The sequence below is a fragment of the Saimiri boliviensis genome, chromosome 7, assembly GCF_048565385.1.
Source record: "Saimiri boliviensis isolate mSaiBol1 chromosome 7, mSaiBol1.pri, whole genome shotgun sequence".
NCBI lineage: Eukaryota > Metazoa > Chordata > Mammalia > Primates > Cebidae > Saimiri > Saimiri boliviensis.
In genome coordinates, this window is record NC_133455.1 from 67,142,325 (window position 1) to 67,160,302 (window position 17,978).

At 53.4% G+C, this 17,978-nt stretch overlaps 1 protein-coding gene across 1 annotated transcript; it reads left to right on the forward strand.

Annotated features, from left to right (window-relative positions):
• Positions 1–9,560: 9,560 nt before the first annotated feature.
• Positions 9,561–16,972, forward strand: ATG101 (autophagy related 101). Its single transcript, XM_010349838.3, has 4 exons — positions 9,561–9,844; positions 9,933–10,062; positions 14,096–14,421; positions 16,283–16,972. The coding sequence occupies exons 3-4, from the start codon at positions 14,170–14,172 to the stop codon at positions 16,685–16,687; spliced, it is 657 nt and encodes a 218-aa protein (XP_010348140.1). The 5' UTR covers positions 9,561–9,844; positions 9,933–10,062; positions 14,096–14,169; the 3' UTR covers positions 16,688–16,972.
• Positions 16,973–17,978: the final 1,006 nt, after the last annotated feature.

Genomic DNA, 17,978 nt, shown 5'->3' on the forward strand with positions numbered 1-17,978 from the left:
AGGGCCTTCCCCGGTGCTCCAGCCACAGCTTGCAGGGAGCCCCCATCCACTAGCCCTCACTTGGGTTCTGGGAGCACAGTCCAGCCTCAGGCCTGCTGAAGGGTCCATGTGAGGCTGGAGTAGGGAGACAGACGAAAGCCCCAACCCTGGGACTGATGCTCCCAGCAGCGCTGTGGACTTCCAAGCCTGTATCCCTGGCGTCACACCCCTCCCCCGTGCCTGACTCCTGAGCGAGCCTTTGTCAGTTGTACCTGCACCTGACGACACAGGGCAGTCAGTAGGTGGGCTTTTGTTTGCAGCCCTGCCTCCAACTCCATGCTGCTCTCTGAGAAGCCCCTCCTCCTCACCGAGCCTCAGCTTCCCATCTGTTGAATGGGGAGGTGAGACTGGTGAGGAGCAAAGCTTGCTGGGAAATCTGCTGGCCAGCTGGACCGAGTCCTTCTCCTTTGGGTGACTCGCCTCCAGCTCCCTGCCTGTAGCACAGACAGACGTAGGGAAAGGACAGGCTGCTGGGGAAGGCAAGAGGGCTGCTCAGAGGCTCAGGGAGGGGCCAGGGCTGGGAGTGGGGTGGGGCCGAGGGATCATCTCTGTATTTACAGACGAGACTAGCAGGTAGATAGCAGAGTCCACCCCGGCAGACTATTTTCATCTGACATTGGTGATTTCCAGCCCTCGCTGCCGTCCCATGAGGACAGCCTGGCTAGCCGCACCTCACAGGGGCACCATGGGAGGATGGTGACAGCGAGGACCCTGGAGCCCTCGGGCGGGGTTTACGTCTTGGCTCCAGCTCTTACTAGCTGAGTGATTTGGGGCAGGTTAGTTCACCTTGCTGTGTCTCCGTGTTTTCACCTAGAAATGAGAAAACGAATCTATTTTATGAAGTCGCTATAAAGATGATAGAAGTGAATACATACAAAGTGTTTCTCACAGTGCCTGGCACACAGCAAGCATCCAATAAATATTAGCTATTGTTTTTACAAAGGAGGAGAATTCATTTCAGAGAGAGGCTATGACTTTCCCAAGGTCACCTGGCTTGTGAGTAGCTGAGCCGGGTGCTTCTGGCTACTTCACCACTAGGTCTTCCTGCCCAGGGCCTCAAAAATAAGAAGCTCCATTGATGGTGGTTCCTTTTCAGGACCCTGGCAATTAGGGTACGGGCTGAGGGGGCTGGTTCCTCCAGCCCCACCCTGCCCCACCCTGCCCCGCCCAAGGGTTGGAGCCCAGAAGCAGGCCCTTTCTTTCCACACAGCAACTGGAAGAACTGGCCTCCGAGTCTTGCTAGAGGATGGGAGGGCAAACAAGGGGGCATTGAGCCTGATGGGGCTTCACAATGGCTGCTCTGTCCAGGCTGGCCGGGGGCTGGGCCCATTTCCGACGGGGACAATAGTCAAAAGGCAGTGACGCCGGCAGGGCCTGGAATCCCAGGCGGGATTTTCCAAGGCCTCAAAGTCTGCTGTTTGTCCTTACGCGGAGACCCAGGAAGCCTGCCTCTGTCTCCCCCACCCCACCCACGCTGGGCCCAGTGCCCACAGGCCCTGGCCCCCTCCCCAGCCCTGAGGTGCCACTGTGACTCGGGAGGGGTGGCTTTGAGGTCTGGGGACTGAGGGGGAGCTCTGCGCCCCGGGGGTCTGTGCCTGTAGCCCTTCCCGGGGGCCAGTGTGGAGGAAGCTGCCCCACGCCTGGGCTCCAGCCACCTGGTCTCAATTATGGAGGGGAGAGGTATGGGTCAACCTCCAGGAGGTGAGAAGCTCTTGAAGGTCATGGGTGACCGTGATATGATGGGGTGTCCTGTCCACATGGCCTGCTCTGAGCACCCAGCATGCTCAGCTGTGTGGCAGCGGCTCTGCTGCTGCAGAAAGCAGCGTGGGAGAGACTTGTTAGAGGCCGCTGTGTGGTCCCTGGACAGTCAGCAGTGACATCTTCTTGCAGCTATGAGGCAGTTGTGCCGGACACGTCCGAGTCGGGCCCTGGTGAGGCAATGCTGGGGGGCCTTGTGTGAACCGGGCCTGGAATCCTAAGAGAGTTGTAGCTTGGACATCTGGACGAGTCCCAGCCCCTCCCTCTCCTGCAGGAGAGCCCCGGGGCCACTGGGCCTCCTTAGAGGATGAGGTTGAAGGGGTGAGCCTCTGTCCATCTGGCATCCAGCCCTGCCAGGGCCTGGCCTTGCAGCCTCATAGCTCCGGGGGCAGCTGCTCTGTCTTCCCTGGGGCAGCCAGTGCTCAGATCTAGGCTGCAGTCTCTGCCCCAAACCTCTGCCTCCATCCTCGCTCCAGCCTCAGGCTCTCAGGCCTCTTCCTGGGCCCCAGGCTGGGAGACTGTCGGGTTTGGCCTGGGCTGGCCAGTGGGAGTTTGAAACCTCCAGCCTCCAGTGGTGAGTACAGGAAGGAGTCAGTGCAAAGTAGAGGAAAAGCCCTTTTCAGTTCCCAGTATCTCCTTCCCCACCCAAGTCAGAGACCTTCTCAGGGCAGGAGGCACATTTCCGGGTCCCCAGCTGGACTTGGAGGCTGCGGGAAGCCTATGGGCCTCTGGAGGCCTTGGCCTTGGCATCCACATCCTGCCTGCCACTCCTGGGCCCCTGCTCTGTTCATCCTCCCCAGCACCCTGGCTCCCCGTCACCTCCTCCTGGGCCCTGACCCTGCCAGGCCAGACTTGAGGTCTCCTCAAGGTCTGACCCAGGCGCTGGCACTGTCCAGCCCCAACTCAGGACCATAAATCAGGCCTGGCATGGCTGCAGGGGCTGGGGGTGGCAGCTGGGACAGGAGGGGAGTGCGGGGGGGTGGCCTGTCCGGGTACATGCTGCGTTAGCAGGGAGCAGTGCCCAGCTGCAAGCCAGGCAGGCAGGGCGCTGACTGTCGCTATGCTCCTAGCCCGGAGAACATCAGAGGGAAGAGGCCTCCAACCAGGGAACCCAGCCTTGGCATAGCCACGCAGGAAACCTGGACTCCACCCCAGGGCCCCAGGTAGCTGGGATACCATGAGGACAGATAGAGAGATGCCCCCTGCCCCGCAAGAAACCAGAGACAGAAAAACAGCTCCTAGAGAGGCAGAGACAGAGACTCCCTTATCAGGGGTGGGTAAACAGCCCCCCAACCTTTGCAAGCACAGTAGTCCAGAATCCCCTTCCTTAAAGAATGACAGATACTCGGAACAGCCCTCAAAGGAACAGAGCTTGCAGCAAGGAGAGACAGTCCCGTACCTCCGAGGAACCGATGCACGGAAATAAAGCCTGGCCCCTACCCCACCTTGGCCAGACAAACACAGACCTTTCTGGAAATAAAAAGCCACACAACCCTGCCCCAACATGGACAGATCCCTGGGTCCTCAGGAGAACGAACAGTACACAGGCCGCTCCCGGCCTGGTCCTGGTCTCCAGGCTGCTTGGTGAGGTTGGCAGGTTGGGGCCGAAGACGCCCCTTTCTCACGCTCTCTGCTGCTCTTTCATCCGCCCAGCCATTTTCCTTGTCGGGGACGGTGGGGGCTGGAAGTGACATCCCAGAAAGGGTGGGAGGTCAAAGAGCCCCTGCCTGCGATCCCAGGGGGCAGATGTCAGAGGGGGACAGCTCATCCTCCTCACCCCTGCAGCCTGCCCAGGCAGGAGGGTCAGCAGGCAGGGTGCTGGCTTTCCAGCCAGCCTGGCCACCGTCAGGAGCCCCGGCCTGACGTCAGTCGCACTCATTGTTGTTGCTGGGGCTTGAGTCACTCCCTGTGACGCCACTGGGGTCAGCTCTGGAGCGGCTGGGGTGGCTTGCAGGGGCAGCTTTGGGGCTCCGCTCTCCCCTGGGCACACACCAGGATGAGTTGGGGCCATCCGAGGCCGCGCTCACCATGCAAAGCCAGCTGCCTGCTCCCAAGGTCTTGGGTTGGCCTTCAAGGTCTCCCCACAGGCCTTTGCTGCAGGCATGGCTCAGACAGTCTCAGCCAGTCGCCTGTCTGCTTGTTGGCCCTGGCTCTAGGCTCTGGCCAAAGTCTGCCCTCTCTATGCTTGTCTCTCTCACCCAGAACCCTCAGTTTCCACTCTCTGCCCCTGCCCCCACCCCTGGCTTTTTTCTTCCCCCTTCTCCAGGAAGGCTTCCTAGAATAATTCCCACTTCTTCCTGGAATCCTCCCCCTTCTCTGCCATCTCCTTAGGTTGCTGCCCAGTGCTCTCTCAAGCTGTCCTGGTTTTCTCCTGGTGCCTGGGACTTGCTGAGAGCAAGGCTTGGGACTCCTTTTCACTCTGAATGTGCCACTTTCTATTTTGTTTTTTTTGAGACACAGTCTCGCTCTGTCCCCAGGTGGGAGTGCAGTGGTGCTATCTCGGCTCACTGCAACCTCCACCTCCCGGTTTCAAGGAATTCTCCTGCCTCAGCCTCCCGAGTAGCTGGGATTACAGGCGTCTGCCACCACGCCCAGCTGATTTTTGTATTTTTAGCAGAGATGGGGCTTCACCATGTTGGCCAGGCTGGTCTCAAAACTCCTGACCTCAAGTGATCCATCTGCCTTGGCCTCCCAAAGTGCTGGGAATAGAGGCGTGAACCACTGTGCCTGGCCTAAATGTGTCACTTTCTATTTCAGGCAACCAGCATCTCTCCATCCTGGCCTTCCTGGGCCCCCACAAAACCTGCTGCCATTTCTTTCATACCACTTGTTGGGTTTTCTTACCCACAGGTATCTCCTGGTCCACCTCCTCTGAAGACTCTGAGCTCCCAGAGGGCTAGAACTGTGACTTGTCCCCCTTGGCATCACAAGGTCTTACAAGGGCCTGGCATGTGGACAGTTCCATATGTGTGGCATGAATGAATGAATGGTCGATGATACCTTGATCATCAGAGGTAGGGGCATAGAAGGAGAGAATTCATCCCATACAGTCCCAGTGTTTTCACCACTCCCGCCCCTCTGTGACAGGACTACTCAGAGGGGCTGGGACCCAGAGTCTGAGTTGCAATGAGAATTTCCCTGTAAGAATGCAGGGAGGGGCCGGGCGTGGTGGCTCACACCTGTAATCCAAGCACTTTGGAGGCCAAGGTGGGCAGATCACCTGAGGTCGGGAGTTCAAGACTAGCCTGACCAACATGGTGAAACCCCGTCTTAAAAAAAGAAAGAAAGAAAGAAAAAAAAAAAAAAGAATTCAGGGAGGTAGGAAGAGGCAAGTGTTGGTCAGCATGTGAGATAAAGAGGTGGGGGGACTCACCCTTCCTTGTGTCTCTACCCCAGCAGGCAAGGCTCCATGGAAAGGGTGGGTTCTGGAGTGGGAACATAAGTGGGTAAAAAGACTGCTGGAATGAGGAAAGAGTAGGGGCATGGCCTTGTGCGTGTACCAGTCAGGGTTTGCCAGTGAAACAAGCGGTGGGACAGAGACACAAATATCTACTATATACAGAGATCTTCTCCCCACCATATATATCTGCGGGGAGAAAGAGAGGGGTTTTATTATTATTATTATTATTATTATTGAGGCAGTCTCTCTCTGTCTCCCAGGCTGGAGTGCAGTGGCTCGATCTCCACTCACCACAACCTCCGCCTCCCGGACTCAAGCAGTTTTCCTGCCTCAGCCTCCTGAGTAGCTGGGATTACAGGTGTGCACCACTATGCCAGGCTAATTTTTGTATTTTTAGTAGAAATGGAGTTTTGCCATGTTGGGCAGGCTGGTTTTGAATTCCTGACCTCAGGTGATCTGCCTGCCTCAGCCTCCCAAGATGCTGGGATTAGAGGCGTGAGCCACCGTGCGTGGCTGAGAGGGGTTTATTACCAAGAACTGGGTGACAAGTTCTAAGATCTGAAGTCAGGAGAGCTGCTGGTGTCATTTCAGTCTCGAGACCCAGGAGAAACCAATACCTGAAGGCAGTTGGAGTCTGAAGGCAGGAAAAGACTGATGTCCCAGCTCTAAGGCAGTGAGGCGGGAGTTCCCCTTACTCACTGGAGCAGGCACCCCCAAACAACGGCCCGAGGGCCGCATGCGGCCCCCTGAGGCCATTTATCTGGCCCCCCCACCGCACTTCAGGAAGGGGCACCTCTTTCATTGGTGGTCAGTGAGAGGAGCACAGTATGTGGCGGCCCTCCAACGGTCTGAGGGACAGTGAACTGGCCCCCTGTGTAAAAAGTTTGGGGACGCCTGCACTGGAGGGTCAACCTTTTTATTCTACTAGGCCTTTAGCTATTCTAATAAAGCCCCTTCACTCTGGGGAGGAAAATCTGCTTCACTCAGTCTGCCAATTCCAATGTGAGTCTCATCGGAACACCACAGGATCATACTTAACCAAATGTCTGGGCACCCTGTGTCCCAGTCAAGTTGACACGTAAAATTAGGCATCACAGCAAACCACTATGCATCACTATGTATCACTGGGCTTCAGTTACCGTCTCAGTAAATCAGAGAGTGGGGTGATGGGGAGGTAGATTGTATCTACTTTGAAAGGTAGTTGGAAAAATCAGCAAAATAGGGCCTGTAGGTGTGGGCATGGTACCTAGTGAGGCTCAATGACTGGTAGTGATGACGGTGATGATGTCAGGCTAGTGGCAGCAAAGGGCTCTGAGATGGAGTGTGTCAGTGGCTAGAGAGATCAGTCACCCCCTTACTCACTGGCAGTCCCTGGCGGTAGGCTCTGGCACCTCCTCCACCCCAGGACTGGTTCCAGCCTCCCTTGATGCCCTCTCCTTCAGCTCCTTAAAGAGCCTTCCCTCTATTTCCTCCTGATTGCCTTCTGGTTTTCGGCAGCCTCCTAAAGAGGTTGCTGGTCTGCAGGGCAGGCAGCTTTCTCTTTCTCGAGAGAGAGGTGCCCACACCTGGGATAAGAGGCAAGGGCTGATAAAGGGCAGAACTGTGAGGATGAAGGAAAGAGGGCAGGGAACCGATGATGGGGGAAGGTCCGCCAGAGCAGGCGCTCGTGCAGCCGGCTTTGGAAGAACTGAGCAGGAGCAGGAAGCCTGAGGGTGATGTGGTGACAGTGGTGTGCTGGATGGAGCCAGGTGGTACTGGCCCTCAGGAGCTGGTTCTAACCCTGACAATCAAGACGCAATCATCCATCCATTCTGGACTCTGCATTCAGTGATGTCTTGTTGCTTGAAATCGGGTATGGTAGAAAATGGGCAAAGGCTACAAATCAAGGCATTGCCCCTACCCGAGAGCAGGTGTGAAGTATTTACCAGGACACCCCTGGTGGGTGGAGGTGTATTGGAGAGCGCTGGAGCATAGGAAAGAGGTGGCTGAAGAAGCCAGCCAGAAAGAGAGCTCCCGCGCCCCTGCAGTGGTAAACAGACTTGGACTTGAACTCCAGGCTCTGTTATTTACTGAGTGACCTGGGGCAACTTACTTATCCTCTCCTCTCCCAGCATCACTTTCTTTTATTGTCTTTCTTTTTCTTTTTGTTTTGAGACAGAGTCTTGCTCTGTCGCCCAGGCTGGAGTGCAGTGGCGCAATCTCCGCCCACTGCAACCTCCACCTCCCAGATTCAATCAATTCTCCTGCCCCAGCCTCCCAAGTAGCTGTGATTACAGGCGAGGGCCACCACTCCTAGCTATTTTTTTTTGTATTTTTAGTAGAGACAGGTTTCACCATGTTGTTTAGGCTGGTGACCTCAAATGATCCACCCACCTTGGCCTCCCGGTTGCAGGCATGAGCCACCGCACGCAGCCCAATTTCTTATCTATGTTGCAGGATTGATTAGCATCAGGTTAAAATTTATATGTACACATATATGGTATTTAAAATCATGACCATTCCCACCTAATAAACGTTATCTATTATATCTATTATTGTTTTGGGAGATAAAAGCATGTGTTAGAAAAACAAGCTTTTGTTGTTTTTTTTTTTTTCAGACAGGTCTCCAGCTGAGATTGCACCAGACTGGAGCACCGTGGTGTGATCTCAGCTCATTGCAACCTCCACCTCCCAGGTTCAAGCAATTCTTTTGCCTCAGCCTCCCAAGTAGCTGGGATTACAGGTGCCCACCACCAAGCCTGGCTAAATTTTTTTTTTTTTGAGGTGGAGTCTCACTCTGTAGGCCAGGCTGGAGTGCAGCGGTGTGATATCGGCTCACTGCAACCTTCACCTCCTAGGTCCCGGTTCAAGCAATTCTCCTACCTCAGCTTCCCAAGTAGCTGGGATTACAGGCATGAGCCACCATGCCCAGCTAATTTTTGTATTTTTTAGTAGAGATGGGGTTTCACCATGTTGGCCAGTCTGGTCTTGAACTCCTGACCTTGTGATCCACCTGCCTCGGCCTCCCAAAGTGCTGGAGTGCTGGGGATTACAGGTGTTGACCTACCACGCCTGGTTTGTTTGTTTGTTTGTTTGTTTGTTTGTTTGTTTTTGAGAGAGAGAGTATCTTGCTCTGTCATCCAGCCTGGAGCGCAGTGGTGTGATTATGGCTCACTGCAGCCCCAACCTCCTGGGCTCAAGTAATCCTCCACCTCAGCCTCTGAAGTAGCTGGGACTACAAGGGCACACCAACACGTCCAGCTAATTTTTAAATCTTTATTTCAAAGATGGGAGAGTCTCACGTCGACCAGGCTGGTCTTGAACTCCTGGCCTCAGGCGATGCTCCATCCTCAGGTTCCTGAAGGGTCGGGATCACAGGTACCCCAGTGGCCAGAAAACAGGATCCTAATCCCTAAGTAACATCTTAAGAGTGCCTCCTATTGGAGGTGCCTGCATTAGCAGAGCTCTCTAACCCCTGTCTGCTCCTGGCTTACAACCTACATGGAGAACCAGACACGCTCCAGGAAGTTACACAACACTAAAAGTACACTTGTATTGATATTACACTTTACAGGTCACAAACATCTTTCATGTGAGTTATCTCCTGTGATCCTCACAACAGCCCCGTTTATAGAGAGCATCAGAAAGGATGAGTGATGTCAAGGGTCACGCAGAGAAGCAATGGCCGAATTACAAGTCTCCAAAGGACTGTCACCAGATTGGTCACCGTGGAGTACCAAGTAGTGCTGCTGTGTAAAAGGCAACACTTGGAGATGAAGCCCTTTCTCCAGCATCTGTGTGGGTGGGAGGCCGGGGTTCCAGTCTGTTATGCACATTGAACAAGCTCAAGTTTTGCCATCCACTGGACGCCCGTAGCATAGCGGTGTGGGCTCATCTTTAGGACCTCTCTCTACGGGGTACGCCCCTCATCTTGTGGAGATCGGTGCCCCTTCCAGGCCTCTCAGTCTGGACTGAGCTGGGCACACGTCTGCGTTCACGGGCCGGGCTCGCAGCCGATGACTCCGCTCGGCCTAGGGAGGCGGCCGAGAGCCCGTCGGGCTCCTTCCTTCCCTCCCGTCTCTATGGCGGAAGTGAGTTGTCCCGGCCGAAACACCACAGCGTTCTCAGTGGTGGGCTGAATAGACTCGTCCACATCAGGGGGATCTTCCTCACCATCAAATCTTAGAGTCCGAGAGAGAACCACGAAAGAAGTAGTCCCCAGATCAGAGAGCAACGCGGGACTATCTGTATATGCTCCTGTGACTATGCGGACGATGCGGCCGGCTGCATGCGTGCGGAGACCCGGCCAGCTGGGCACGTGCCCCCTCCGGGGCCGCTGGATCAGGTGAGCCTCCCGGCGCGCTGGGGGCGGCGCGGCTTCCGGTCCCGGCTCAGCCTCCGACCCGGGTAGTCTGGAGCCTGCTGGGAGAGCGGTGGCCTCTGAGAGGCGGGTCGTGGACGGGCTTAGGGGAGGTGGGAGCTATTTTAGCCGTCTGGCCCCTCTCCTGTGCAGGCGTGGGCATCCCCCGGAGTGGCGGAACGAGGGCGCTCCTCCAGCTTCCGGGTCCGGCCAGCCTGGGCGCGGGGCGCCGCCCCCGAGACGCCCGAGGAGTCCCGTCCTCCCTGGTTCCCTGGACGGTGGAGGTTCGCGCGTAGTGGCGGCGAGAGGTACGGGACCCGGGCGGGCATTCCTTCCTGCGTCCCTCCCTAGTCTCGTGATACGAAGCCAAATAGCTTTCTGTTTTTTTGCTTTCAGCCTGTCTCTTGTGGCTCAGCGCCGTGGGAAGGTTGACGCATACTTGCGGAGGTCGCACCTGGGCGTGAGGAGGAGGAGGAAGGGCATGAGCCAAGCCTGAGGAATCCGGGGTCCCGACTCTACGCTCCAGGTGGGAATGGGCGTACCCTGCCCTCCAGCCAGGCTTGAGAAGGCAGCTGTTAGCTTCTGCCCCTCGGGGGGGACCAGAGGGCTGAGACTTTTCAGATCCTAATCTGGTGGGCCCTGCTGCTTACCGCTCATTGTGGGGCAGGGGACAAGGTTTTCCCAGACCCAATGTGGCTGCTGTGGGAAGGAAATGGGGTTGGTCAGGACAGACTTCTTGGAAGAGTGGATCCTAAAATAGCACGTAGAACGAGGGAGGAGCCCGGGCTTAGGGCAAAAGTGAGCTGTATGGGTTGTATGAATGATTGCTGGGGACACAAGAGGGAGAAGCCGTGGAAGAAAGGGAGCCAGACCAGAGCCAGGAGTCTCTAGATGGGAAGGAACTGCTGGATGGAGTTAAAATAGAGGGCGAAACGAGCAAGAGAGCCTTTCTCTCTCTCTCTCTTTCTTTCTTTCTTTCTTTCTTTCTTTCTTTCTTTCTTTCTTTCTCTCTCTCTCTCCCTCTCTCCCTCTCTCCCTCTCCCTCTCCCTCGACAGATTCGCCCAGGCTGGAGAGCAGTAGTGCAGTCTAGGCTCACTGCAACCTCTGCCTCTCAGGTTCAAGCGTTTCTTCTGCCTCAGCCTCGCGAGTAGCTGGGACTACAGGCGCCACCACCATGCCTTGCTAATTTTTGTATTTTTAGTAGAGACGGGGTTTCACCATATTGGCCAACCTGGTCTCGAACTCCTGACCTTGTGATCTCCCTGCCTCGGTCTCCCAAAGTGCTGGGATTACAGGCGTAAGCCACCATGCCCAGCTGCCCTTCTCATTCTTGTTGCAAGCGTGTATGATAAACTAATCCAGCAACCCCTGGAAGAACCTGGAATTCCTAGGTTGGGATGAATTGAGCAGTAGTTTTGTACTAGGTACTAGGAATTACCATTATAGTGATGAATATAGTCTCTGCCCTATAAACACAATGTAGGAATTGTCTGCCTAGTGGTAGAGACAAAAACAAAACATGAGAGGCAGAACTGGCCTGATCTCTGCGCAGTCCAAAGACTGTTGTCCTGTATCCTGTGCTGAGCACCAGTTTAAAAGGGGCAGAGATGGCCGGGCACAGTAGCTCATGCCTGTAATCCCAGCACTTTGGGAGGCCGGGGCAGGCAAATCACCTGAGGTCAGGAGTTCGAGACCAGCCTCGCCAACATGGGGAAGCCCCATCTCTACTAATAATACAAAAATAAGCCAGGGATAGTGATGCATGCCTGTAATTCCAGCTACTTGGGAGGCTGAGGCAGGAGAATCACTTGAACCTGGGAGGTGGAGGTTGTAGTGAGCTGTGATCGTGTCACTGCACTCCAGCCTGGGTGACAGTGAGAATCCATCTCAGAAAAAAAAAAAAAGATTTTAAAAAGGGGCAGAGACAAACTGAAATATACTTCTTATTTTCACCATCTGTCAACCAGATGAATGAAATATACTTAGAGGGGAGCTGCCAGGATTCCATGCAGATAAGAAATGACGTGAACAGGCATGTTTTTGAGGACTGGGGACCTTCAGCCTGTAGAAAGGGTGAGGGGGTGGTGGAAGAGCTGCCTCTAAATAAAAGCTCACTTGTGGAAAAGAGGTGAGACTTAAATTTTGTGTGGCTTTGGGTGCCAAAACTAAAACCAGTGGTTTGAAGTGCTAAGAGACACATTTCTTCAGCAGAAAGAATTAACTGGACTGGGTGGGGTAATCCCAGCACTTTGGGAAAGCCCGAGGCGTGGTAATCCCAGCACTTTGGAAGCCCCAGCGGGTGGATCTTGAGCTCAGGAGTTTGAGACCAGCTTAGGCAACATGGCGAAACCCTGTCTCTACTAAAAATACAAAAAATTAGTCAGGTGTGGTGGTGTGCGCCTGTGGTCCCAGCTGCTCGGAGGCTGGGATGGGAACCTGGGAGGCAGAAGTTGCAGTGAGCAGAGGTCATGCCACTGTACTCCAATATGGCTGATGTAGTGAGACCCCATCTCAAAAAAAAAAAAAAAAAAGAAAAAAATTGAATAGAACTTCGACTGGTTGTTGTGAGAGGTAGTGAATTCTCTGTCAGGGAGGTTTGCAAGCTGAACACTCTCAGCTAAGGAACTTGAAGTTCCCTCTCCGTCTAGGCATGGATTTAGTTAGTTTCTACATTCTGGTTCTCCGGTTTGTTGTTCTCTCCTTCCCACTGCCTCCACTACTGTGGTATAGCCTGGCATCATCCCTTGGCAATAACAATATAATAAGGAATTACAGCAGCTAATACTTAGTGGATGTTTACTGCTTGTCGGGTACTGCTCTAAGTGTTTTACAAATGCTAACTCATTCAGCCCTCAAGATAACTCTTTCAAGGTAGCCATTATTACCTCCTTTGCATATATGGCATGTAGCTGTTAAGCACTTTGCCCAGATCATGAGCATGGAGCAAGTGGCAGAGTGGGGTTCCAGTCCAGCTTGTCTGGCTTTCAAGTCATGGTTTTTCACTACTATTCTACTGTATTTTATATGCGTTACCTTAACGCTCACTACTATCCCAGTTTACAAAGAAGTTCAGAGAGGTTGAGGGATTTACTTAAGGTCACAGAGCAAGATGTGGATGAGGTAGGATTCAGAGCCAGGATTGTTGGGCATGAAACCCCCATACCTGATTATGCTGCTTCTGTAACTGCGTTCACTGTAGTGGCTTCTTCTTTTTTTTGAGACGGAGTTTCGCTCTTGTTACCCAGGCTGGAGTGCAATGGCGCGATCTCGGCTCACTGCAACCTCCAACTCCTGGGTTCAAGCAATTCTCCTGCCTCAGCCTCCTGAGTAGCTGGGATTACAGGCACGCGCCACCATGCCCAGCTAATTTTTTGTATTTTTAGTAGAGACAGGGTTTCACCATGTTGACCAGGATGATCTCGATCTCTTGACCTCATGATCCACCCGCCTTGGCTTCCCAGAGTACTGGGATTACAGGCTTGAGCCACTGCCCCCAGCTCTGTAGTGGCTTCTAACTGACTTCCTGCACAGCCTTTGTGTCTTAAATCCACAAGTTTTTTACCCTGGAATCTGAATGTGGCTGTCCCAGGTGAGATTTGGAATGTGTGTGTCAGTCATGGTTTTAAAGCCTTCATGCCTTCATTGACTTCTCAGAGCAGTTTGTGATCTCAATACAGTAGAGAGCCATTCTTTGCCCTTTAGCCAGAGATACTTTTCTTTTTTTAAAGTTTATTGTGTTACTTTTTATTTTTTATTTTTATTTTTTGAGAAAGGGTCTCACTTTGTCACCTAGACTGGAGCACAGTGGCATGATCTCAGCGCACTACAGCCTCAACCTCCCAGGTTCAGGTGATCCTCTTGCCTCAGCCCCTCAAGTAGGTGGGACTCCAGGCGCTTGCCACCAGGCCTGGCTAATTTTTTGCACTTTCGGTGGAGATGGGGAGTCATCACGTTGCCCAGTCTGGTCTTGAACTTTTGAGCTCAAGTGATTTGCCTTGTCCTCCCAAATTGCTGGGATTACAGGTGTGAGCCACTGCACCTGGCCCAGGGGTACGTTTCTAATGCACAGATTTGATCTTGGCACGGTGATGCATTGACTCTTCACTGCTCTTAGGACAGAGTGCAGATGCCTTAACCTGGTCATTCAAGGTCCCAGGGAATCAGACTCCAATCTTCCTGTGCTTCTTACTCCCACCTGGACTCTCTCCATGGTGATAATGTTTACTTGCCTGCTTTTCCTTCATGCTGCCGGCCTGAGGGCAGGGGCCATGCTTGCCTTTGAATGGCTAGTGCCTGACAGATGTTGCACAGTGAGCATCTGCTGTAAACTACATTGAAGGCCGTAAAATGGAATCCAGGTCTGTCCTTTGGACGATAACTTTGAAGCTCTTGCCCTTTCTGATCCCGAGAGTTGATGATTCTCTGGTATTCTCTGCTGCCAAAATGCAGAGAAGGGCCAGTGGAGGCAGAAGCCGAGCTGAGCCTAGAAGGAAGTGAACAGATAAGCTGTGGACTGTTGAAGAAGATGTCAGCATTCTGACCTGCGCGTCTCTTGCAGGGTGGCCCTTGGGTAGGGTGAAACCCCTGTCTTTGTCCTCGTTCCCCACCTTGGTGTGGGTCACTGGCTGCAGAATGAACTGTCGCTCGGAGGTGCTGGAGGTGTCAGTGGAGGGTCGGCAGGTGGAGGAGGCCTTGCTGGCTGTGCTGCACACGGTGCTCCTGCACCGCAGCACGGGCAAGTTCCACTACAAGAAGGAGGGCACCTACTCCATTGGCACTGTGGGCACCCAGGATGTCGACTGTGACTTCATCGACTTCACCTACGTTCGTGTCTCTTCTGAGGAACTGGACCGCGCCCTGCGCAAGGTTGTTGGGGAGTTCAAGGTAAGGCTGTGGGCCAGGAGGTGGCAGGGGCACCTCGAGTGCCCCTCCGTCCCAGCTTGCTCTGGAACCAGCCTCCTGAGTGTGTGTATTGGGTTCTTTCAAGTTCTGAGGAGCAGGTGTGTTGAGTGCTCCTCTTCAGGGGAGGGCGTGTGTGTCTGTGTGTGTGTTGTGGGGGTGGGGTGGAGGAGGGAGACACTAAAAAATGTGCCTAGGGGTAAAAGGGAGAGCAGGAAGCCCCAACAGCATTGGCAGCCAGTGGTCTTGACCTTCTGTGGTCTTGACCTTCTCTCTGGTACAGCTCTCTCTACTTCTGCTTCCACTTTTCCTTTCCCACATGAGACACCCCAGAGGGTGGCTTGCTTGGCTCAGGTGGCTGCCATCCAAGATGGAGTGTCCCTTTTGGCAGTGTGGCATGTGTTTGGGAGTGCCTGGGTAGGAAAAAGATACGGAAGGTACACAGCAGGCTGCTGATGTTGGTCACCTCAGGAGGTGGGAGTGGTAGTGTGGTTTTCCTGTGGTCAGAGTCAGTGTTTCACCATTTTATTGAGTGGGTACTTTTAAGTTTTAAAGTAGCAAAGATAATTTTTCTTTCTCTTTTATTTTATTTTTTAAAATTATTTTTTTGTCGCATTTTAGGTTTTGGGATAATTTTTTTCTTCCTTTTTTTTTTTTTTTGAGACAGAATCTCACTATGTCACCCCAGTCGTGACCTCCTGGGCCTCGAGCAGTCCTCCCACCTCAGCTTTCCAAGCAGCTGGGACCACAGGTGTACACCACCACCACCATCCCCAGCTAATATTTGAAGAATTTTTTGTCAGGCCTGGTGGCTCACAACCAGTGGTCTCAGCACTTTGGGAGGCTGAGGTGGTCAGATTGCTTGAGCCCAGGAGTTGAAGACCAGCCCTGAAAACATGGCAAAACTCTGTCTCTACAAACAATAAGTTAGTGGGACATGGTAGCACGTGCCCGTAGTCCCAGGCACTTGAGCAGCTGAGGCGGGAGAATTGCTTGAGCCTAGGAGTTCGAGGCTGTAGTGAGCTGTGATCATGCCACTGTACTCCAGCATGGGCGACAGAGCAAGACCCTGTCAAAAAGAAAAAAAGAATTAGCCAAGCTTGCTTATAGTATCAGCTACTCAGGAGGCTGAGGTGGGAGCCCAGGAGTCCGAGGCTGCAGTGAGCCATGATTGCTCCGCTGCACTCCAGCGTGGGTGATAGAGTAAGGCCCAGTCTCTTTAAAAAAATACTGAAAGGATTATGTTTAACTGGCAGTGGAGAAGACAAATACAGGTTACGGCGAAGAGGGAGTGTTGACGAGGTGATTTGGGAGAACATTTTGAAGGATATGGGCTAAAGGGGTGGTGGTGTGGAAGGAGAAGGCCTTTCATGTAAAGGTGAAAAGCAAGGATTTTGAAATGAGACAATCCAGATTCAAACCCCGGCCCAGCCATTCATAGGCATGTGACTCTTGCAAGTTACCTCACTCCTCTAAGCCTCGTGGTGCCTGAGTGAGAGTTCACGGGGCTTGTGGAGAGGAGCCAGAGGGGTTGTGTGTGTAAAGTTCATGGCTCAGAATATGTGCCTGCAGACCAGTTATTCCTGTAATAATCAGTTCTTCACCAAGCTGGAGGAGTTGAGTTTGGAGACAGATTTTGTTGGTTTGCTTGCCCTACACAGTTTCAGGCTGGCAGTTCGTTGTGTCACTTCACCCAAATCCTTTACCCTCTCCCAGTCTTGTTTCCTTGCCATCCCTGCATGATTACTGTAGCTAAGAGAGCATCATTCCCTGGGGCGTGGGAAGCAGCCCTCACAGGTGGGAGCTCAGAGGCCTCAGCTTGCTCATTCGTTCCCTTCTTCCCCAGGATGCGCTGCGCAACTCTGGTGGCGATGGGCTGGGGCAGATGTCCTTGGAGTTCTACCAGAAGAAGAAGTCTCGCTGGCCTTTCTCAGATGAGTGCATCCCATGGGAAGTGTGGACGGTCAAGGTGCATGTGGTAGCCCTGGCCACAGAGCAGGAGCGGCAGATCTGCCGGGAGAAGGTGGGCGAGAAACTCTGTGAGAAGATCATCAACATTGTAGAGGTGATGAATCGGCACGAGTACCTGCCCAAGATGCCCACACAGTCAGAGGTGGATAACGTGTTTGACACAGGCTTGCGGGACGTGCAGCCCTACCTCTACAAGATCTCCTTCCAGATCACTGATGCCCTGGGCACCTCCGTCACCACCACCATGCGCAGGCTCATCAAAGACACCCTTGCCCTCTGAGCCCACCCGGTCCCCGGGAGCTCCTCGATGGCTCCCAGACCTTGGCTTTGGGGGATTGTACTGTTAGGCCTGTGGGCCTTGGAACCTGCTCTGGGTCATGGGTGAGACTTGGAAGGGGCAGCCGCTGGTTTTGTTTTGTGGTTGCCAGCCCCTGGTCATCCTTTTCACCTTTGTAGACGGTTCAGTCCTGCCTGTACTGTCTCTCCATACCCCTGGTGGGGCCCCTTCCTTCTCTACTGTATAGAAGAGCCACCGCTAGGATGGGGAATAAAGTTGAGAATGTGAGTTTGGGTGGAGCCATCTCTCCTTGGCTTGTGTCTGCCCTGACGTGCTAATACTTTCTGGCATTCCTATGAGGACACAGGTGTGTGTTGAGAGCATTGTTCCAAGATAAAGTGGGTGGATGGGATTAAAGGTATATTAAAAACTGTCTGGATATTCCCACAAAGCAGGTGTTACCCAGATGTGGCCGTAACTAATCCCATGAATGAAGGTACATTGGAGGGTGAGGGTCTGTTGCTTTTGGATGTGACTAACCTGCTGCTCCTCCCTCTTTCTCCACCAATCTACTCCCTAGTTCAACACTTCTAAACTCACTTTCCTTTTTTTTCTAAGCTTTTTTGCAGATTATTTCATCACCCAGGTATTGAGCCTAGTACCCATTAGTGGTTATTTTTCTGATCCTCTCCCTCTTCCCACCCTCCAAAAGGCCCCAGTGTGCATTGTTCCCCTCTGTGTGTCCATGTGTTCTTATCATGTAGCTCCCACTTAGATGTGAGAACATGTATTTGGTTTTCTGTTCCCATGTTATCTCCTCTCTTTCTAGGGAAGCTGTGACATCCGCAGCCTTAATGTTACCTGGTCTTGCTTCATCATGGCCCCAGATGAAGGCAGACCTTCTCTGCCTTCATAGAGTACACAGATCCCCACGTGCACCAGAAAGGTCATTTGATGTGGAGGGTGTCTGGAGACAGATGGGCCAGCTTGAGACTATCTGGCATCTGGTGACATAGCTTGGGCTGGATCTTGCCATTGCCTCAGGAGCCCATATTCGTTTCCACGCCCGCATACTCCAGCTCCCGTTGTGTGCTGTGCGCTCATCGATACAGTCCATCTTTCACAATGCTTTTGGGCTGCTTCTGGGCCAGTTCTAACCAGACTAAGGGAATTGTGTGTAGGGAGGGATGCTATGGGAGAAATGGGGTGGGAGTGGGGGGTCTTGTCCATGGTCCTGGAGCAGGGCAGGTAGCCAGGACGGCCAGGAAGTGTTTGCATTTGCAGTGTGCTTTTC

Coding starts and splice junctions, on each gene's coding strand:
- ATG101 (XM_010349838.3), top strand. CDS start 14,170: ATGAACTGTCGCTCGGAGGTGCTGGAGGTGTCAGTGGAGGGTCGGCAG. Junction 14,422..16,282: donor AGGTTGTTGGGGAGTTCAAG/GTAAGGCTGTGG, acceptor CTTCTTCCCCAG/GATGCGCTGCGCAACTCTGG.